The sequence below is a fragment of the Harmonia axyridis genome, chromosome 5 (genome assembly GCF_914767665.1).
Source record: "Harmonia axyridis chromosome 5, icHarAxyr1.1, whole genome shotgun sequence".
Taxonomy (NCBI): domain Eukaryota; kingdom Metazoa; phylum Arthropoda; class Insecta; order Coleoptera; family Coccinellidae; genus Harmonia; species Harmonia axyridis.
In genome coordinates this window covers 25,174,437-25,197,285 of record NC_059505.1, presented here as the reverse complement: position 1 = coordinate 25,197,285, position 22,849 = coordinate 25,174,437, and the positions used below count along the sequence as shown (strand labels likewise).

The following is a 22,849-nucleotide window of genomic DNA, read 5'->3' as shown; positions in this document are numbered from 1 at the left end:
GTTATGGCAATCAAAAAAACTTGCAACCTGGTGTAGACATTTTTATTATGGTCCTTAATTTCAGAAGAAAGATTATAGTTTATACCTGTATTTAAATTGAGTTAATATTCAGAAAATTTTAAGATTCGTTGTAGGTACTAAAAATACACGTGATGTTGAGAAGGGGGAGGGGGGGTGGTCTTAAACCTCACTATGTATCACCAATAGGGGAGGGGGGTTTAAAAAATGCTGAAAAAAGATCACGTGATTAATGGACAACCCCTAAGAAGTATGCATTACCAAACCAACCCATGTTACACTCTGTATAGGTATACTTATAGGTGGTTTAAGGGTACATGAATTAACGAGTGTTCAAAAGCTCCTGACTTCACGTCTGTGTTTTTTCAATATTTTTTTCAAAATTATGCTTGAATTTACTACGGTTGTGATGCATTATATTCTGAACTAGTCTAAGGATTGCTATTCTAAAAAAAACGAAAAAGTTCAACTAGTTTAGATCTGTCATCACCCAAATATCTCAATCTGATCAGATCTGTCATCACAGAAATATTAGATATTTCTTTTTAAATATTCTTCTTGGATTTTCTAAGGTTTTCATAATGTGATGAGATCGATTTTTCACAGGGACCTTGAAATTTTATATCGACACTATTACGAAATTTTATATCAAAACTTCTGTTACTTTCAAATGATATTAACAGAAAAATATTCTTAACGGCCATAAACACGGAAACCCTAGTTGGACTGGGCGAGTATTCTATAGATACTTTTGGTGGTGGCTGATTTAATTCGGTTGGCTACTTGCTCGGTCTAATTTTCAGGGTTCGAATACTGCGGTCAAGTGCATAAATGGGATAATGGCCGGTATTATAAATGATGGTTGACTGTCGGTTGAGTTCAACCGAGAGTCAACATATATATATGAGGTTGTCGACATTAAAGCTTTAAAATTATCGATTTTTTGCTATTCCTTTTGTGTTAGGACAACGAAATCTAAGAAAAAACTATCAGAATTGAACGAGTAGTGTAACCAACCGAATTAAATCCGCCATAACGATGGTTGTACAACCGGCACCACAAATATCTTTAGAATACCCGCCCTTGGGAAAAAACAATTTTATATAACCTTTCACTGATTGCTAAATCAGGATAACTATACCTTTGGCTTATATTCAAGGAATATTATTCTTCCCTGGTGCCTTTCTATGTTACTAGCCGCCCTGTTGACCGCTTCGAAGAGTGGGTATTCTTTTCGGATGACCTCGATATCTTTGACTACAGAAACGGAAATTTCCGAATCTTTGAACAACTGGGTGATATATTCTTCGACCTTTGGTGGTGCCATCCTTTCTGGGTCGGCATCGCCGATATCACATGCAACTCTACGGCCATGTTCCAAAATCTTCGCTGTGTTGACCAGGTTTTCCAAATCAATGGGTGGTTTTGCGAATACTCCAACTTTCTTGATGCTGTGGAATCTCTCAGGTTCCCTTTCACGTATTTGTATGGGCTAAAACAGATTTTAATTTAGAATATTTTGAATTATTCCATACAATTTTGTTGAAAGATTACTGAGCTATAGTTTATAATAACTTTATTATCAACCAATTTTTAATATTCTCTGTAACTATGAAATTTGAAAAAAAAAATTCTATATCTAATGTTAAAATGTTGTTATAGCAACTCTTTTGGGTAGATAAAGTTACACCACCAAGGCTTCACCACCAATCTTTTTTGATTTTTGGGGCAATAATGAACTTCATAACTCGAGAATGCCTGAAGCTATCGCTTTGCGACCTTCAGGTTTTTTCATGCAAACTTGATGATTTCTCTTCCTGTCAAAACCTAAAGACACCATTCGGTTTTTCAGTGCATCAGTTGAAGAATATCTTCTGTTTTTGTTAAGAAAATCCTATCATTACATTTCGGATTAAAATGAACAAAACAATGAACGTCTGACTTAGCGCCCCCTATTGAAAGCAGCAAAAACAAATTTATCATGAGTATATTTTTTTCTCAATCAACAAGATGTTGTCCCTCAAACGAGATATAATTTGCTTAAAAATGTTGAGCCAAACTGAAGTTACAGACATTTCAATCAGTCAGATTTCTTCCTTTCCCCCACCCTTATAAGATGTCGTAAAATCGAAATTGATAATTCAAAAACATAAAAAATTTTCCAAGGATTACAGTGATGATATTTTTTCTTCAACTTTATATGAAACATTTTCTAGTGAAATTCATTTTTCTACCCGACGATAGCTATAACGCCCCCTAGCGGTAGAGGTATGAACTTCAAAACAATTTCCAGTGTGTTTTCTTGTACACTTTAGTGATAAAAATTTTAACTGCAAGTCTCTACGATGAGTGGATCCTGAGATAAAGCCGCTTACTTTGCTTATTTACCCACCCTGTACATTTCGTATATTACTTCGTACACAAAACGCAAAATTACTGAACACTCCCCAAAAACCAGAATGTAAAATTTGTTTTACATTTGTTGACAGAGAAATTCATATCCCTAGTAACGGAGCAACTCAGTTACAACTTTCCTCGAAACAAATGTTTTCAGCCGCAACCATAGAGTAATAAATATAGTTACTGGGAGTATACGAAATTTGTACATGTCCTCAACATGGTTACATTAAATTGTCGGATAGTGATATATTTTCGAATCCACAATTTTACTATATCATTATGATTGTATATTATATTGAATGAAATATATTTATTTGAGTGATTCCCAATTAAATATGCAAATAAATTTGAATATTTGGAATTCGATATTTATCCTAATTGTCGAATTTATAATAAGTAGAATATTTATTATTTTCTGTATCTACGTGCTGAAATCCAAGGTTTGGCAATTGATTCACTATGGGACATAAGAAGTGCGTTCTTTGTGGAGTAACTCGCGAATTGAGTGGAATATCGTATCACTGATATGTTTTCATTTCCGCGCGCTTCATGTCAAATTTAATAGTTCATGTTGAAGACAAAATTTGCTTACTGAAAATGAAATATCCTCCCTCTATCTATGTTTATTACTCTGAGGCCGTCACAAATACCAAAATACGACTTAGAAGTCACGCATCTATTAGAGCTTAGTAAACCGTGCCTACTCAACTATATTTTATGTTCAGTGCTTTTATTATTTTGTGTTATTCTATCTTCTATTATACAAAAATTGTAAAACACTAAAAACGGTTTTTATTATTTAATTCAGCAAATGTCCCGCTCTTGGGAAAAAAAGTAAATGGTCACGTTACGTATAAGTATAACTGCATGACCAGCAAAATAAGAGATATTCTGTGAAATTCTTATGAGATGAAAAAAGTTTCTTAGTCGAAACTTTTGACTCATAATTATTCAAATAGTAATAAGTATTTCTCATAATAATCGTAATATAAATAAGATTCTAATCTTCAACAAATATCTACATACATCTTTGAAATGCATCATAATACAATAATCCGAAATAAAATGGAATTTTTATCTTATCGCTTTTAAGCAAATATTGAACTATCAATTTCTAATATCATTATCAAATCAGAAGTACCTACACTTCTTGATCACAATTATTCGAAATCACGATACGTTCCGTAGTATCAATATTTATTTATAGATGGAAATTACGAACCACAAGTGTATTATGCACTTATCTAGCATGGAATTGAATATCCTTATCGTTTAGGGGCGTTCAACTTGTTCGATTAAAAAGATGATTACTTTGTGTGCATTGTTTCAGAAGTATGTATATTATTTCATTTTTTCGATTTATCAAATATGTAAAGAATTAGGTGGAATTGAAATCCAGTTTCGAATGTACTTACTAGTTCAAATCGAATTAATCTATTAACAAGTGGTTGTTTTGAAATATTGATAGAAAGAAATAAAGATAAATTGTTCTTAGATTAAAATATACTTAATAACATAAAAAAAAACTAAATTTCGAAGCTTGTTATACTCTTTGACCCGAAACTTTAATTCCTCTAAATGGCACTACCCGAAAATGCTGAAGCAATTTTACCACTGGCACAGCTATTCAAAAAGGAACCATCTGTTTGGTAATGATGACTGTTAGTAGGAGTGCTCACGATCAATTGAACAAAGATGCTGTTTAGAAATTTCAACCAATCAGAGAGACTGTACCCTAAAGGTAAACTTTCCTCAGGCAACCAGGTGAAGATAATAAAAATAGTGCTCATACCAAGCATTACGTATGCAGGAGTAGCCTGGTATAATATGAAAGAAAATAATGAGGATCTATTGCAAAGTACGCTAAATTCAGTAAGCAGAACAGCAGTTGGCGCCCCATGGTTACAATAACCAACCGACAAATTAGAGAAGAAATGAAAATTGTAACTATTGAGGAAATATTCAACAAACAAAGAAAGAAGACAATAGAGACGCTGAAAGAGACTACAAATCAAAATATAAATGAGAGATAAGAGGAAATAGCTCTTTCAAAGAACTAAATAGAAGAAAAAAGTGACATGAAGTAAGGAGGAAAGTCTTCCGTTCAGACAACAACGACGACAACAACGAAATTAAAGTAGAGGTGAAAGGAATTTAAATTCCGGGCCTCAAACAAAAAGAATATCTGAGGTAGTTAACAGGTCGAGATTTCATTGGCTCCTAAGCAGTAGAGAGGTGTAAACCATTGGAGAGCGAAAAAATAAAATAATTTGAATGATTTTATGTTAAAAATGTGTTATCGTGTTTATGGACGAGAGCCTTCTTGAATTTGTCTACTAATTCGTCATCAGTAGTAGAACCTTATCGATTGAGATCATTTCCAGCTCAAAATTCAAGGAATGCAGATATTGTATTTTCGGTGACGAGCGCTTGAAAGGAACATACAATATTAATGAATGTTTTGAACCAATTTTTCGTATGTATGTCTCTTAGGATTCGGTTAGAAATTGATCATGATTTTAGTAGGATCCAATAGTTGTGAAAATTGCAAAAAATTAATGTGCTGGACCTCCACGAGGTACCCAGAAACACGCCTGTCCATATTTCTGATGAGATGATCGATTTCATCTCGCCTTTTTTGTGCCAGACTACTTTACTTGGTATCCTGTTTTCTATGCCACTCAGTAAATTTCCAATTTTCGATTAACCTCATAACAAAATAGCATATCCTCAAAAAAGGATTACTGTTCATATTCCGAAATCCTGAAGATATGTTATAAATTCAGTTGCTATGATATTTGAATGTGGTGTCATGTTTCGAATGATTTCAAATAATCTGATAATAATAAATTGACCTTCAACCTAAGGCATTTTCGAAATAATAATTTATATTACGTAAAAAGTTGTATACTAGGCTTCGAGTGCTTTTTTTATCAATGATCTTTTCAGATTTGATACCTGGAAATTTTTATCAGTAATTCCAGCTCATCTCGAAAGAGTGATAGGGGAATAACAATGAGTTTCAATTAAATTTTAAGTGAAATGGATTTATTTCTACTTCCGGTCATTCTTTTGCTGAATCATGTGTGATCTAATCAATATTTTGTCGAATAATGCAACATCTCGTTACTAAATGATATGGAAATATAAAAACAGATTCATATATTTTTTCAATTCACACCACTTTCATAAGATATACCATTTAGCAATAGCATGACATTACAAAAGGCGAATCCAAGATGCTAACTGTATCCACCGTGAAAAGGCACAAAAAAACTGATTATTTCTAGAGTTGCACTTTGTTATGTTGCCGTTGTAAAGAGTTTTTCAATAGTTATGGTACGATTTGAAATCGTTACAACAACAACATTGTACATTATTTTTCGACATTTCTTACGTCAATAATGCCACAAATAGTGAGTCGTTTAACTGAATAATGTCGTCCATGAATTTTGTTAATTTTTTTGAATTAACAATTTCTAAACGTCGTTAAAGCATGTATCATTCTATCTAACGACATAACCTACTGAACACAATTGAATTAAAAAATGTCAAAAAATGACAAAGTGTAGCTAATATAAATTATAACCGTTTTAAATTGTATAATTTTTATCTGACAAGAGTATGTATACTCATGTTTATTAGAATTTATATCAAAAAACCAATTTCAGAAGAATACAAAGAAAGTCCGGAAGAGACTCAAAATTTGTTTGAGATTCTGGCAACTACATTTTCCTTCGATCGCTGAAGTCATGCCATTGCTAAAGTAAATGGGTTATATCGAAGATAATCTCATAATATTGAAATTAGGATTTTCGGAAGGGAATTATTCAGATGTGGGAAAATTATTCTTCATAGCATGAAAGAAAGGAGAGGAAAACGATGAAGCATATTCCGCAAATCTTTTATTTTCGATAAAAAATCAGGCACTTCTTGTCACGATCGATTCAAAGAAATGAAAATTAAAACGAAGTTCCTGTTATGTTCGACGAGAATAAAAAATATTATTATTTTTAAAATATTGAAAGATATAATATATAGTTTGAAATTATTTTCCACGAAAATTTTCGTTTAAATCACACATGAAATAAAAATGAATGTCACGATATTATGAATGTGATGAATTTGATAATCATAGATATGATGGTCATATGACGATAAAGAATGTGCTTCCGCGTTTGTATTATAGGTACATAAAGAATATGTTTGTGCTATGTTTTTAACTCGGTTTTTATATTTTTTATTGATTGATACAGAATAGTTTACCTATAGTGATTTTTTTTCAATTCTCAAGAAAGGATATTTCAACTGGGAAGAGAATTCAGTATGTAATTACGTGAATTTCCAGCAAAATGGTAAATCATGTTTTTGAGATTCCCCAAATTCGGATTCTAAATGTGATAATTTTCGAAAAAAAAACAATTTTCAGGTTCTGAATTTTAGTTCAGACAAGTAATGATCTATCACTTTGTTGAAATATCCATTCACTTCGTTCATTCTCTGGACAACCATGAATCAGAAACCGCTGTTTATTATTAGAGCACCCCAAGCCTCGAGGGGATCGTTCGCTCAAATAAATCGATAATGTGGCAGATAGCGGCACCTACCGACGAGAAATCTGCAGGTAGAAGCAAACAAGGAAGTTACCTGTAGTAATTCCCATTGTTCCGAAGTAAACAAAGGAAATCATTCGATGTGAACATTACATTATAACAAATAATCCTTACCACATAAAGTCCCTCTAAAACACCTAGAAGTGTGACCAATGGAGCTTTCTTGTAGTCCGGGTGTCCCAAAACATAGACCAGTGGGTTTTTAATGCCTGCCTTGATTGCTCGCCTGATTGCATTGAATCCTGTCTTTCTGAAGCTCCTGACATCATCGAAATCGACATCGAGAATTCCAGTAGGTGCAAAAATCAGTCTTTTCGCTTTGAATGTGGGTATTGGGATAAGTCCTACCTCATCTTTCACTGAGATGTCCAAGTCAAAGGCATCTTTTAAAGCCCCTGAAAACTCTTCGACCGTATCTATCTGCTCGGGTGTTACCACTAAAATTATTCCATCATAGTTTGGGTCGTTCAAATCTTCTACAGGTACTACGTCCAGGGAAAAAACTCTGAAATAGAAATAAATGAAAATAAAGTGTGGTTCAAAGATGACTCAATATAAATTTACCCTTTATCCATTGTTAGGAGATATGCTGTTTTTCTAGGTTATGTTTCCTTTTCGGTTTTGAGGAAACGAACGAAATGTAATGAAATTCTATTTGTAATCTAATATCGCACATGTAGGGTGGGGGAAGTTATAGATAAAATTTTACCAACATAGCTACCCTAGGAGAAAAGTATGTAACTTTTAGAAGCTGTAAGTACTATAGAAAAGGAATCTTCTGACTGGTTGAATATCAACTCTATTCAGGTTTCTTCCACAGCGCAGATGCAAGTTTGTCAATTAGATAACAGATGGCGCCACCATCTATGAATTTGATATATTTCAAGTTTATAATCGTAAGTCGTAACGACGAAACTGGACCTTGAATCATTACGTGAGAAGTGAGAACAGGGATGACAAAATGTTTTTCTCTAATTCTGTGGTTATTCCGTTCATTCTTCCACATCTTGTAGAACAAAATCGTGCGAGAATATATCAGAAACGCACAGTTTTCATGGTTATATTTTATTATTCTATGTTGGTACTCCGAACATTCCGCCACGGCTTTATCTGTCAATTCATCAATTTGCCTTAAAGAAATCAGTTCTGCCAACCAACATTTTTCAATGCAAAAATCACTAAAATATATTTATGGGAATATTTCATTAATTTCAATGAATATGCAATGAATTAGAGAAAATAATGTATAATACTCGTACAGAAGGCTCATTCTACCACTCGTTCATTCCAAAACTCGCCACTTCGTGGCTCGTTTTTGAATTTTGAACTCGTGGAAGAATATCAATGCCTTCTGCACTTGTATTATAAATAACTATTACGCAATATCTGAATCATCTACACAAATACAATTTATTATAAGTTCCTTTTTACTGCGCATTTTGTTCACTACAATCTCATAGATGGCACCTCCTCACAAGAAAGATTTCATAGACCTATAAGAACAGTTATTATATGTCTATGAAAGCTTTTGATACAGTCTAGCAACTTAGCAATCAGCCATGCTATATTCCAGATATTCTCCTACAGTATATGGCTCTATCTTGAGCAGCTATCTCATTATGAAAATATACAGTTGGAAACACTAGTTCATTGTTCATAACAAATTACCTTCGACATGAAGTAACTTGAATTTCTCACCAATTGAATTAATTCATAAGGAATATTGAATACTTATTGACAAGAAAAATTACTTCATCTTCATGGTCGCCTGGAGTATTGGCTCAAATAAAGCTATATTAATTTTACGCAGCGTTAATTATCAAGATCAATACAACAACATCAATTAATATCACATCTTCAGACAGAGAAATGTCTATAATGAGTGGTGATTGGATCTCAGAATCCCTTCGAGTTAGAAAATAGGAATGGTAAATTTTCAAGCTCGATTTTCGAGTGAATTAATATTGGTGAAAACCGCAACCTTATAAATTCAACTGCTTCCAAGATATAAGAGAAAATTAGAAAATGGCGTGAAATGGAAAAGTTATCATAACTTCTTTATTACTTATTACTATAAACATGAAACTAAAACATACTACAGACACTTTTTTCAGTAGAATCCATTGGTGTAATAATTTGTTTTTTGAAAAACTTTTATTTTTTAAAATGTAAACCATTAAAATTCTTATAATAAACAAAATCGCTTTTATTCCCTTTTTAAAAATATATAACATATAACATGATATATAAATTTCTTATCAAACTATAAAAATCATCAAAAGTTTCAGTATCACTCGTCAAATCAACTAAGTGCCTATTATGGTAATCTGTGAAATTAAGATAATTAAAAGATTCGGTGGCCACCGATGTCTCCGTATTTAATACCGTTAGATTTTTTCATATTTTCAAATTGATGAATGTTGTTCTTTAAAGGTGAACAGTGGAAAAAATCTAACGTTGTTAAATCCGGAGACCTTGGTGGCACACATTATCATAAATAGGTATTTAATTGATTTGGGGTGTGAAATTGAAACTAATGTTTTTTTTATAGTTTGATAAGACATTTATATACCAAGTTCTATATTTTTGAAAAAGGAAAAATTAGCGATTTTATTCGTTATAGAAATTTTTATGGTTTACATTTGAAAAAACCCGAGTTTGTTTTTAACTTCAAAAGTAATTGCAATATTTGCAAAAAACCAAAAATGATTATACCATTGGTTTCTATTGAAAAAAGTGCCATTAGCACCAGTAGTAAAGAAGTTATGAGAACTTTTCATTTCACATTTTCTCCAATTTTCTCTTATAGCTTGGAAACAGTTGAGTTTATGAGTTTGCGACTGTCACCATATTGATTCTCTCACCAATCGAGCCTAAATATTTGCTATTCATTTTCTTCTAGCCCAAAAGGATTTTGAGATTCTCTCATTCTACAACGAGTTTGGGACACCCGATATCTAAAAGTGTTCTTTCTCGTCAATTTTTTTTCCAATACATCCAAAATTAAATCTTATTCTCATATTTGGAAAAGTGTAACTTTTCAAGGAAAGGCCTTAGAGTTTTTGTTTTTACGAAGAACATCCTTGCATTTTCGACAAAGATTCAACCCATAAACACTTTCGCATCTGATTTGGTTTTGGTAGCACCTGTTATAGAAAGGCTCCACACAAAATTTTCGGAAAATTTTTTCATTTTGAAATATATACCTATATAACAATAAGTTTCTAAAAACGAATTAATTATGTTCTAAATTGAGTAAATGAGCGTTAGCTAGAGATAAAACTGGCGCTCCTGTACCGGGATTAGGATAATTCAAAGTCGATGCAGCTATATCTATATGGCTGTATTTGAGTGGTTTCTCGTGACCAGATCCATGCTTATCCAGTCCCGATGCCATTATAAGAAAAGCCAAAGGACCTGAAAGAAAAAGTTAACGTTTACATTTTATTTTTAATTTAAGAAAAGTTCTCTAGAACCACATTAATAGAGCAAACAGCCTATCTGCAGAAAATTTCTTTATTTCTTGAGAAAGCCACAAACATAGGTAAAACATAACGGTCACCCATCCCAATAGTGTCCCTGACCGATATTGCTAGGATTCCCTATCAGGAAAATGTACAGGGTGGACAAATAAGCGAGGTAAGCGGCTATATCTCAGGATCCACTCATCGTAGAGACTTGCGGTAAAAAATTTTACCAATAAAGTGTACAAGAAAACACACTGGAAATTGTTTTGAAGTTCATACCTCTACCACTAGGGGGCGTAATAGCTATCATCGAGTAGAAAAATGAATTTTACTAAAAAATGATTCATATCAAGTCGAAGAAAAAATATCAGGCAGGTGGATTTCTCCGCCCCGACTCGATCCATCTAATGGGGGCCTGGCTTAACAGCGCAGATTGCATAACGATCTTTGAGTTTCATTACCCTTCGAAGGTCTAAGAAGTACAAATATTCTTTAAGAAAAATCTGGACTGGATACTGAATTGAAACTGGATTGGGAGTTTTAAACAAGTTTTCTACAAATCTAAGAAAAATGATTATAGTATAGGACATGCAACTATAGAATAATTTTTTTTTCAAGCAAACAATTGTAATAACTTAGTTGCAATTTAGTAACTCATTCAGTAATTTTGGTTTCATTAACTTTTTCCGTGATGAAATATTATAACCTGAACGACCATGGTTCGCCCCTTCTAGTTTTGATCCTGGTATTCCCTTGGTATCATGTTGTTCAATGTTCATATGTAGACATAAGCGGTTAATTCAGAAGAAATGAGTGTAGTCTTAATTATTTGTGTTTTGTGTGTTTTTAGGGACTTAATTATATATAGTGGTAAATTTCGTTCAAATTGAGCTAAAATTGGCGAATGGGAACATAGAACTCAAGAATACAGTTGACTGAACTGAACCGACACACGTCAAAATCAAAATTTTTGGGCCTGATAGTATTTGATTGCATATACAATCATTTGACACTGAAGAATACTACAGTGACTAAATAAAATTGGTCTCACATTTTGAATAAATCCCAAAAATCAGGTAAATGGAGAATGTGAACAAAAAGCCGCCATATTTAGGCTCAGCCAATAAAAAACGAGACCACGCTTTTCGCCACTGTGGTTTATTTAGTCACTGTAGTATCATCCGCAATATTGAGAATAAGCGATGCAATCAGCTATTGAAATATTGTGTTTTGATAAACTCTTTTTTTATTGTCTAAGGTTGAGTAATTTCAATAGGTCGAAATTATCAAAAATTATTTTAAAAGTTGAAAAATGTATCAGAATTGATTAAAATTATGTTAAAATCTGGAGCTTCTGAGCGCTCGTTTATTCATGCGCCAATTAATACCTTACGCACAGGTAGTTAATTTTAGAATTTAAAAATCTCTGTATCTCACCATGTTTATTTATGTTGAATAAACATTATTATTATTATATTAGTATTATTAAAAACTACTTACCTATAATAAACATGTGGACTCCAAAGGCTCAATTGGTGAATGAATTAAAGAGATCTCTAAAGCTTATGACTGATGTCTCACGCTTGTTTTATTTGCAATCATAGAGTAATAAACATAGTTAGACTAGTTAGAGGAAGTATACGCAATTTTTACAAGTCCCCAACATGGTTAGATTACGTTGTCGGATTGTGATTTATTTTCAAATCCTCAATTTTACTATATCGTTATGAATGTATATTATATTGAATGAAATATATTGACTTGAGTGAGTCCCGATTGAATATGCAAATTTGAATATTTGGAATCAGATATTTTTCCTTATTGTCGAATTTATAAGAAACAGAATATTCATTATTTTTTGTATGTACCTGCTGAAATCCAAGGATTGGCAACCTTTGCTCTCCTAGTGTCATCAATTGGTTCACGTTGTTTGGCATGCTTGAAGTTTGTTCTTTGAATTTCTGATATATTTAGGTATTTAGTTCAATATATTTTGAGTTAATATGAAACCTCGATTTTCTATAGGACATAAGGATTGCGTTCTTTGTGAAGAAACTCGCAAATTGAGTGAAATAACGTATCACTGATATGTTTTCATTTCCGTCGCTTCATGTCAAATTTGATAGTTCATATTGGGGACAAAATTTGCCTACTGAAAATGACATATGCACACTCTATCTATGTTTATTACTCAGAGGTTGCAATCAAATTCCTTCAACTGAGGACCGAATCCATCAGATACTCACATTGATGTCCCCTAGGTGTCACTGAAGAAGGTTTATTATTACTACTAATGAGATCATCTCCAACACCTTGACCCTTCATGAAGTTAAAGTCTTCTCTTCGAAGCACTGATATTTCATAAGGATCACTTATCTCTTCTCCCATAAGTTGCAATTTTTGTGCATGTTTTTCTTTTTTGGCCGGGCCATTATCTATGACTGAAAAAATGTATTTTTCATAATCTGCTTTGTTCAGTGAAATATATTCATTTCAAAAAATATTTTTCTCACTTATATTATATCCAAATCCTGCAGTGAGTACAGCATGACCAGTCAAAGTGGCGATTGTGTATATGTGAGGATTTACAGCATTCACAGCCATCTCTTTCATCTGTCAAAAATTTTTCACATGAAGGAACTATATTTTTACGTAATCAGTCAAATATATGTACTCGTGTCTCGTATGATATAGGAGTAAGCATTCTTTGTTTGGAAAAATGAGCATTTCATTCGTATAAATAACTAACATACTTCTCAGACATTGACATATATTTACAAGGATTATGGATAAAGTAATAGATTATCTTATCTAATACAAACTCTAAGCCTCTGGAAGTTCTCCTAGAGTCATGAATAAAAAAATAAATAAAACAAACGGTCGTTAGCCAAATGAGTTTTGGCTTATCCTCAAGACCTGCCTCATTTTCATTTGAAAGGATATTGATAGATATGAATAAAGTAATAAAATGAAAATTCGATGACAAAATCTAAAGGAAAATGAATTACTGCAACATCAGTACCTTACACAGAATATCGGCCATAATCATTCTTCCCTCTGCATCAGTGTTGCCAACCCTGACCATAACTCCACTTCTTGCTTTGATCAGTTCGTCTTGTACATAAGCGTTTGTTCCTATACTATTCCTCACTATACCCAATCCACCTATTACTCTCAGATGTTTAGGCTGAAGGCGTTCGACTATCTTGAAGAAACCCACCACTGCAGCTGCTCCACATTTATCTCTCGACATTCCTGCCATTCCTCCATTTATTTTGACATCCAGACCTCCTGTGTCATAAGTGACCCCTTTTCCAACGAAGAATAGAGTTTTTTTGACTTCTTCCTATACAGTCAGTGACATTATAAGTGTTACACTCAGAAGGTATTATTTCTCCAAATCGATTTTTTGGCACTAACGATTATATATTCTCGAAAAAAGGGCAAGGGATGTAAAAAAAACATAAATTTGCCACGAAAGTTATATACTATAATTTTTAAAGCAAAATTATGCGATTAACATCTTTTAAATGATAACATCTTTCTTTTAAAATGATCTTTGGTAAGCTATCGGGTATATGTAGATATAGTTGTCAGTGGACAATATCAATATATTTCTTTCAATAACACTCCGTGGGAGTTTGATTCATAGTTCGTCTATAAAATCGTAATCAGAGGAACTGACAACAGTTAACGAGCCACTTGAGATCAGTATGCAGAACGATGAAGACTGCTGGAAAGAATCTCTTACTTTAGCGGAGTTGTCAGGGGTTCTGGCCTAGAAATACATGTCCTCCTTTTTTTTTACACAATACAAAACCTGGTGTTTCGAGTTTATACATAACTTTTTTTTTCTATCAGGGAATTCCATACCTTGTACGGAAGACTTCGGTGTTGCAGTTACAGATCGGTACATTTCAATAAAAGTCACGAAAGAAATCCACACGGTGCAGACACGAGAACTGAAAACTACACTATTAATCTCCTAACCCAAGAAAAAGAGAATACAAATGCAAGAAAAAGGACATACAAATACCAGAAAAAGAGAGATATTTGTAGTATATAAGAGTCGAGCAGCCATATGTACTAGCGCTTAACTTGCCTGTACTTTGGTCAAAGCTAGTCCGGAAGGATAAAATGTCACTCAACGATCTCTGATAAGATAATCAGGTCAACAAACTTTGGGCGCTTGTTCCCCCTGGGTTAATAAAATGGTAGATTAACTGGTAAGAGAAGGTGGTGCAATTCCTTACTTTGGACTAGAGTCTTTCTGTTGTTTTATAGCCGGTCATCAATGGAAATTAAGGAATGGAAACTAGAGGAAGTAAACGTTCTGGAAAATGCTTAATCGTCAAATACTGGACAACTTCTTCGTCTACTACACGACGAGGTGGACCAAAAAGAGTTGCTCATTCAGTAAATTAAAACTGAGAATTGACGTGTTAACTCACGGAATATTATCTTGCGATTGTCATCAGCGGAACATGCAAAAGATTCCAGACGATACTTGTCGTTCCTGTCAAAAAGCCACTGAGATAGCTGAACATTTGCTTTTAGAATGTGAAGCTGTCCTAGAAAAAGTCTATAACACCTTGGCTTCTTATTCTTAGAACCGGAATAAGTAATGAATAAAGTACCTAGGAAGGTAGTGAATTTAATTGTAACATTGCTACCACGCCGTCAGTGGTAGCATAATGAATCTTTAGCTCAAAGTATTCATCAGGCTGACAATAATCTACTCCAAACGAATTTTCTGGATTGTGGGGACAGCACATTATCTTTGATAATTTTTAGTGAATAATTGAATATATTAATCATAATGAGATGAAATATTTTCAAAAAAGATTCAAGAGCTTGAAATAACCTTTGGCATATATTCCAGAAACATAATCCTGCCATGATGTCGTTCTATCTTATTTGCTGCTCTATTGACCGCTTCAAACAAAGGATAACTCTTAGCGAATTCCTTAACATCTTTTATAACTTCTATCTTAATACTCGTATCCGCGAATATCGTTGTGATATATTGTTCCACTTTCGGAGGTGCCATTCTTTCAGGATCTGAATCGCCTATGTCACAAGCTATCCGTCTGCCTGTTTCTAGCAACGAAGCAGTTTGAATCAGCTCGTCTATTTCATCGTGATATTTGGAGTAAACTCCCAATGATGTGATGTTGTGAATTTTTCTTGGATCTTTTTCACGAATTTGTAGTGGCTTCAAAAGATATCAAACTGAGGTGACATTTTTATTAATATTGAGATACCTTACCACATAAAGGCCTTCTAGCACTCCTACGAGTGTAATAAGAGAGCCATTATTGAATTGAGGATGATTTTGTAGGATAACCATGGGTTTAGTGACACCGGCTTTTATGGCACGTCTTATTCCGATATTTGCAGCTTTTCTGAAGCATCTTACATCGTCGTAATCTTCATCCACACAACCTACAGGTGAATAAATAAGCCTTCCAGCTTTGTAATTCGGTAAGGGTATTACTCCAGCTTCAGTACGTAGCCCATTATCAAGTTCTATGGCTAACGTTAGCGTCCTTGAGAATTCTTTCAGGTCATGAACATAGTATGGCGATGCAACTATTAGAATTCCATCGAATCTTCCATCTGCCACTTCTGTTACGGGAAGCATTTCCACTTCCAAAATCCTGTGGAAAGAACTATGTGATATTTTTAATAGTAGCTAATAACACTCATACTTCAATTCTGCTGTCATATGATCTCGGTAATCTAATCCGAAGAAAATCAATCTATTTGAGAATTAATTGAACTTGAGTTGTCAATTCTTGTCTCTGGTTGTCAATAATTGTCAGTGATCTATGAATAAAACGAAATTTTCTTTTACTTAAAAAATAGGTGTAGATCTCTCTATGAACAATTTCACGAGAAAAAAAAATTGATCCATAAATAAAATAAAACGAAGTAATTTCCACTATGTTATTTAATTATGGTATTGATACTAAATTTTTTTCGTTAACTTATGTTAATAATATTTCTGAAAAGATTGCTAAATACTTGAAAACAAAATTCAATTACACAATATCCTTCAAAACAAGTAACAACTTAGAGATGTTCATTAAAAACAATAAAGACAAAACAGATAAAGAAACTAAATCCGGTGTCTACAAGTTAACCTGTAATGATTGCCCTATGGTTTATATTGGACAAACAGGAAGATCGTTCAATAAAAGGATAAAGGAACACCAAAAGAGTTATACATCTGATAGTTCGTTTTCAACCTACGCGAATCACTTAAAAGAATGGGACCATACCTTCAATAATAACTTTAAAATTCTTCATTTAGAAAACAAGAGCTTAAGACTAACACTCTTAGAATCCCTAGAAATAAACAGGTATAATACCCAAAATATTCTGTTGAACGAACAAACGGATGTAAACTCATCCCCTTTATTGAATTTCTTCCGATAGTTTGGAAATCCCAGGCTGTAAATGGTCCAATATAACTTTGTAATTTATACCCTTTCGAATATTTTTGTGTCAATTTTGTTCCTATATAAGATTCCGAAAACCTTTGTACTCTTATCAGTTCAGAAATGTAGCCTGATGAAGCCACAGTGTGGCGAAACAATTGTTGCTAACAATTAAATAACATAGTGGAAATTACTTCGTTTTATTTTATTTATAATGAATTTCCGCCAAGTAAGGACCGAATCCATTAAATAAAAATTGATCCCTTTAATATTCTCCTTCTACCTACCTTTGCTCTATTCTATAGATTCTCATTGAAACTTCATCAAAGTGAATAAAATACTAAAATCGGAAACGAAATTTTCAATGCTCTGAGAATTCAAGAAAAAACATATTCCTTTCTGTATCGCTAGCCATACGGAATAATATATTGTGCAAGAAGTGGGGAAGTCCAACTTTTCTCATGAGAATGAGAAAAAGGACGTTTTCCAAATGTTGCACACAAAATTTTCTTTTCCTACAACTGCACAAATTTAAATAATACAAGTAATGTACCTGATTCAATTCAGAATCACAAGAATGGACTTCTTTGCATCTCTTGGGTTTCCATAAAAACGACTTTTCAAAAACCCAATTTCATTGGTCTATCAAGCGACGTGTGAGCAAAGTAGGCAAATTATTTGAATTCATGCAGTTATAGGAAAAGTACCTATACTGTGTAACATGTGGAGAACGTCCTTTTCACCCTCGCCTATCAGGCTCGTGCCACAAACTTCCAGAAAAGTTGGAATTTTCCTACTTGGAATTTTCCCACTTGTTGCACAATATACTAATATGAAATTGAATTAAATATGAACTGATTCTAGTGAAAGTTACCTTCTATGATTTGTCAACATGATTTAGAGGATAATTGCTACAATGCTTATAACTAAAGATCAGGTCTCAACTAGGAAGAGAATGGTTTTCACCTGGATAAAAATTAATTCATAAATAAATATTTTAATGAAACATTCATATATACAAATAACTTAAGTGGTGTCACAATAAATTAAACCCAAAACTGTCGATTCACGTCTCATAATGGTCTGTTTTCAAGGCTGAGTTGTGGAGGATGATCCTGATCCAGGGTAGTAGGCAGAATAAGCTACTTGCTGAGCTTCTCCGTTAGTTGGTGTCCAGATTCTTGCATATGGGCCACCTTGGCTGGCAGATGGGTCATAGTTCGGATTGTACGAATCTAGGGGAGGAGCAGTGCTCGGTGGTCCATAGATGGAGGATGGTGGTTCAGATGGCATTGGAGCCATGGACATTGGCATAGGCATACCTGGGACGAAATTTTCAGTAGCATCAATAATTGAATATTATTATCGCAAATGATATTATTCTGATAGATTATAATTCTACTTTACCTGCTTTGGTACACAATTGGTAGATCAAGAATCCGAGAACAACACCAAGAGCCAATTTACTGATGATAAGAGCTTTGATTGATTTCAAGCCGATGAGACCAAGCAAAACAGGCATAAGCAGTTGCATTTTCAGTTTCATCAAGAGAAGAATAGGGAATAGAAGCTTCTTTTTCAAGATACCTCGAGCTGAAACCAAGAATTTAGTTTCATTGATATTAAAATGCTGTTATAGATCTAGTATTACATTGTGAGTCTTCACTGATGTCCAATCCAGTTTTGGGGTTGTACACAATTTCACTACCATCGAAAAGGGCTTGGGGCAATTTGAATCTGAACTCATTGGTCCTCAGAACCTTTGCTACCCTCTTGAATATGGCTGCATCAATGTCCTGTAAATAAAGTCGTTTCAGTTTTTCTGATATGAGACCAAACATTTTTTTTTGCATTTTTACGAAAGAAAACAGGGGAATCATTTGTTCTTCCTCTTTCTTAATGACTCTAATTCATTGTTTTTTTGTCATTAATATTCACCTTGACACCTCTAGCTGAATCCCCTTCGATATGCAATAAACCATCCAGATACTTCAAAACATTTAATTTCACACAATCCATATCTACACAATTGCTAACAACCATCGAAACTAACTCATTTCCACTTCTGGGCACATGCGCACTAGCGGAGAAGGCACAAGCCACGAACAGAAGACACACGATTTTCCACATGATGTTCGGTGGATGAGTCTTGGGAACCAATGACTAAAAATTTTGTCTGGGTGCGGTTTTATTGGATCTTCTTTGGGGTCAGTGGGATTGATCATGAATTGATTTACAATTAGCGTAATGTAATGAAAATATTGTACGGACGCAGGACCGTATGGAGAAAATAGTCGATTGTCTATTAATGGAGGTGAAACGCTTTCCAGGCACGGCTGAACCTTAATATTTTGAATCAATTAATTTTCAGCTATATCAATTCTTAATCAAAATTCATGGATTGTTTTTGGTTTGAATATTTTATGAATTTTAATTCGATTTTCTTGAAACAGTTTTATTTGTAAAATCGAATAAAATAATTCAAATCAATGAATCGAATTGAAACAAAAGATATAAATTTTCTTGATGCTCAGAATATATCTCTGAAAATCATTCACTTGTATGAGAAAATGTGACGATTATATTTTTATCTCCTTGCAAAAAGAAATATCACTTTCAGAAATATTTACTCAGTTGAAGAAGTTCAAATTTTTTTCTTCTCGCACTAACTTAATGTCGGTCAACTTTGTAGAATTATAATGTTCTGAAAAATTAGCATCATCACAGCGAAAAAATTTAATATAGCAGCTCGTTATTATTTAGAACACTCTAATGTTGGTGAAGTCTCTGCAACTAATGTTCATTAATGTATTTTTTCTTCAGAATGAACTATATTATTATTTTAATTTTATAATAGTCACATTGCATTGAAAAAAACAACATGATGTTGATTTCCATAAAAAAGTATTTCTGATACCAGTTATAATACTAATAATAATTATTTCTTTTTCGTTGCGTTTTTCATTCCTTGACTTCATCTACATTTTGGAATTATTATATGCATGTAACATTCAGCGATGGAAATAATTGTTATTGCCAATCGTTTAATGAGTCTTTCTCCTCTTTATTTGGAAATCCTTCAACACCATAGTTTCTATTTTTCAATTCAAGACCTCAGTTTATTTGAAATTTGAATGAGTAAAGTAACTAAGCTCTTATCCTCGAAATCTTTACATACGTTTTGTTGACAGTGTTTTCATCTTCAGGAACAAACTGTATCATACTGTATCATCAATCAACTGTAATTCATAATCTAAGTCAATAACAACCCTAACTACTAGATCATTGTAGTCGAAACGTTGTTGAACAATGTAAAGATGCCGTGTAGTTACTTCAAAATTAGAAGAATAGTGTTAACTAGTAAGAAAATTTTAAAGAATAACATAGGGTCTGTAAAAATTGCAAGTTTTCATTTTCATCAGATTAATATGAATTTCCATTAAGAAAGAACTGAATCAATTACATATTTCATCAAAATAACAAATGGTAGATGATGATTTTTCAAGAAAAATAATATTCGGAGATTTTTAACATGATAATTAATCATGATTTCTTTTATTTTTCAATAGATACAAGTCTGTATCGATTGGGTATCAAAAATTGTTGAACGCTTCTGGTGGCAAGTCAAATTTTGGTATCTAGCTCTTGGAAGAGGCACCAATCCCCTAAAAATGATAATCGTTGGATGCTACTCATATTGAGAAGCAACGTATTTCTTGAGTTTTATCGAACTTTCATAATATACACACCAGGAAAATTACAGTTGGATACCTTGTGTATACATGTGGTCAAGGAAGAGTGATGAGGATCCATTCTTCATATACAATATTATGAACAGTTCTCTGTACAATTTTGAATAGTACGTCCCTGGATCTCATTAATAGGAGGTGTTGACAACTATATATTTCAATATGGATGAGTTCCGCTACAATGTCCGGTATGGATCAAAGATGCATACCTTTGAAGTACGGCTAATTTCAATTGTTATGCACGCGTTGTCTCAACTCTTGATTTCTACAGATATTCAGGACGATGGGCTAGATTCAACTCTAAAAGTGAGTTGGGCATTTAAATTTGATAAGAAGTTTCTGTTTGGAATGACTGAAGTCTGTTTTTGCATGGATTTTGATTATTCGAATAGATATTTTCACTTTTCTTCGAATATCATTATTTGGATGAATTTTTAGCAGCTACAACCGGAACCGGACGTCAATCTCTTCATGTTGGTACCTACTGTGGAAATATAGGCTTATTATACAAATACCAACTTTTTTTTTTGACGAATTCTCCAAATAGCTACTGGAGTAAAATTAGCAGGATTCTTAATCCTACAGAATTATTTTCATACGGGGATCTCAGTTTGAGGGAATATATAAAGATATTTTGAAAATCTTTTCTTGTGATGTGTATAGGGTAGTTGGAAACACAATTTAAAATCAATTTCATATATACACGGGGTTCGAAAACAAAGATATGGACCAAAATATTGTAACACCTTGTATATGAATTCAAAAATGGAATCGCAGGTTCAGATATTGATGAGTTTCTTCAGATCACTTTAACCTTAGAAGCATCATTCACGGAAAAATGAATTTTTTTTGGTAATTAATGAAAAAAAGTCAACTCTGGATTATACAGAATGATCATAATTATCTAATATTCAAACGTTAACTAGAACTAATGACCAAATACTTGCTGAAAATTATAAGGTTTAGGTGCAGGAAAACTTAAGAATAATATTTAATAATAATAACGGTTGAAGTTGGTTATAGGTTGAACCCAAAACACAAAAGTAAATTCCAAAAATGAACAATCCAATTGGTAACTAAAAAATAATAATAATAAATGGTAATATTCAATAGAGATTAATTTCAAGAGAGAATAGGTTCGAAATCAATTTTAACGTTCAATTAGATATAAAAATACAGGGAGGGGCATTTGCAATATGAAAGTTTTTGGCCATTATTTGTCGTTAATGTTTGAATATAAATCATAATCACTCTTTATAATCCGAAGTTGACATTTTTTTTTCATAGAATTAGCCAATATGGCTACTCGAAAAACTATTATCTGCTCCGGCGGCGTAACTGGTTTCTTCATTAGTTACCAATTGAAAACCCTTCATATTTTAAATTTTTTGCCATTTTCTCGTAAATTGTGCTTCTAAGAATGAAGTGATCTAAAGAAACTCATCATTATTTGAGCTTGCGATTCCATTTTTGAATTCATATACAGGGTGAAATACGATGAAAAAAGTGTAACTATATCTTTGTTTTCGAACACCCTCTATATATTAAAATAATTTTAAATTATGCTTCTAACTATCCTTTACACATCACAAAAAAGATTTTCAAAATATCTTCATGTACTACCTCAAAATAAGATTGGCGTCTGAGTTGGACCACCCGGTATATAATAATTAATAAATAATTATATTCTTAGGAAAATCACCATTTCGAATATTTCGATATTTGTATTAGAATCTTTGAAACTCTGATGTAAATTAAAAACAAAAATTAAATGTTAATGTGTTAATATCAGACATAGAAATTTGCTTACATGTCCTCATCATAGAACCTCAACATGTCAAAGAAGTTTCAGAAAGAACATCTGTAAATTGTACAACGTTATACATTATGCATTGAAACAACTTAATGATCACAGATTCAGGAACAAAATCAGAGAATACCTGCTCAGTTCCTCTTAACTCTCCTTTTATCTCCAAGAGGGCAAAAAAGGACATTTATTTTTTCAATTCTTTATACTCGATTATTATTTTTTTTATCAATGTTATTGGATGGATTGCACACAATGTATGTATATATATTTTTTTTCATGTATCACAAAGGATAAGTGATAGAACACCTATGGGTGAATTTTCTCTTGAGATTTCTATAAAGAAGAAAAG

General features: G+C 32.9%; 3 protein-coding genes across 4 annotated transcripts in view; all 3 read right to left on the bottom strand.

Annotated features, from left to right (window-relative positions):
- LOC123680088 (putative aminopeptidase W07G4.4) overlaps nucleotides 1–7,754 on the bottom strand; it is a 33,590-nt gene extending 25,836 nt beyond the window's left edge. Inside the window, exons 1-3 of the mRNA XM_045617770.1 lie at nucleotides 7,596–7,754; nucleotides 7,146–7,536; nucleotides 1,160–1,510 (exon numbers count right to left, since the gene is read on the bottom strand). Of these exons, the coding sequence (XP_045473726.1) occupies nucleotides 1,160–1,510; nucleotides 7,146–7,536; nucleotides 7,596–7,606 (753 nt within the window). The 5' untranslated portion in view covers nucleotides 7,607–7,754. The remainder of the gene's footprint in view (nucleotides 1–1,159; nucleotides 1,511–7,145; nucleotides 7,537–7,595) is intronic.
- A 2,446-nt stretch (nucleotides 7,755–10,200) lies between these two features.
- On the bottom strand, nucleotides 10,201–16,319 carry LOC123680129 (putative aminopeptidase W07G4.4). 2 transcript variants are annotated; one of them, XM_045617839.1, is made up of 7 exons: nucleotides 16,210–16,319; nucleotides 15,768–16,170; nucleotides 15,363–15,713; nucleotides 13,521–13,844; nucleotides 13,012–13,111; nucleotides 12,745–12,939; nucleotides 10,201–10,448 (listed from the first exon to the last, which is right to left on the bottom strand). In XM_045617839.1, exons 1-7 carry the CDS (start codon nucleotides 16,224–16,226, stop codon nucleotides 10,267–10,269), a joined length of 1,572 nt encoding a protein of 523 aa, XP_045473795.1. In that variant the 5' UTR covers nucleotides 16,227–16,319; the 3' UTR covers nucleotides 10,201–10,266. The 2 variants fall into 2 exon arrangements, with proteins under 2 accessions (XP_045473795.1, XP_045473796.1); XM_045617840.1 differs by having other exon boundaries at nucleotides 15,768–16,158.
- A 1,603-nt stretch (nucleotides 16,320–17,922) lies between these two features.
- Nucleotides 17,923–19,115, bottom strand: LOC123680187. Its single transcript, XM_045617968.1, has 4 exons — nucleotides 18,880–19,115; nucleotides 18,593–18,737; nucleotides 18,349–18,534; nucleotides 17,923–18,263 (listed from the first exon to the last, which is right to left on the bottom strand). The coding sequence occupies exons 1-4, from the start codon at nucleotides 19,069–19,071 to the stop codon at nucleotides 18,031–18,033; spliced, it is 756 nt and encodes a 251-aa protein (XP_045473924.1). The 5' UTR covers nucleotides 19,072–19,115; the 3' UTR covers nucleotides 17,923–18,030.
- Between the last annotated feature and the right edge of the window lie 3,734 nt (nucleotides 19,116–22,849).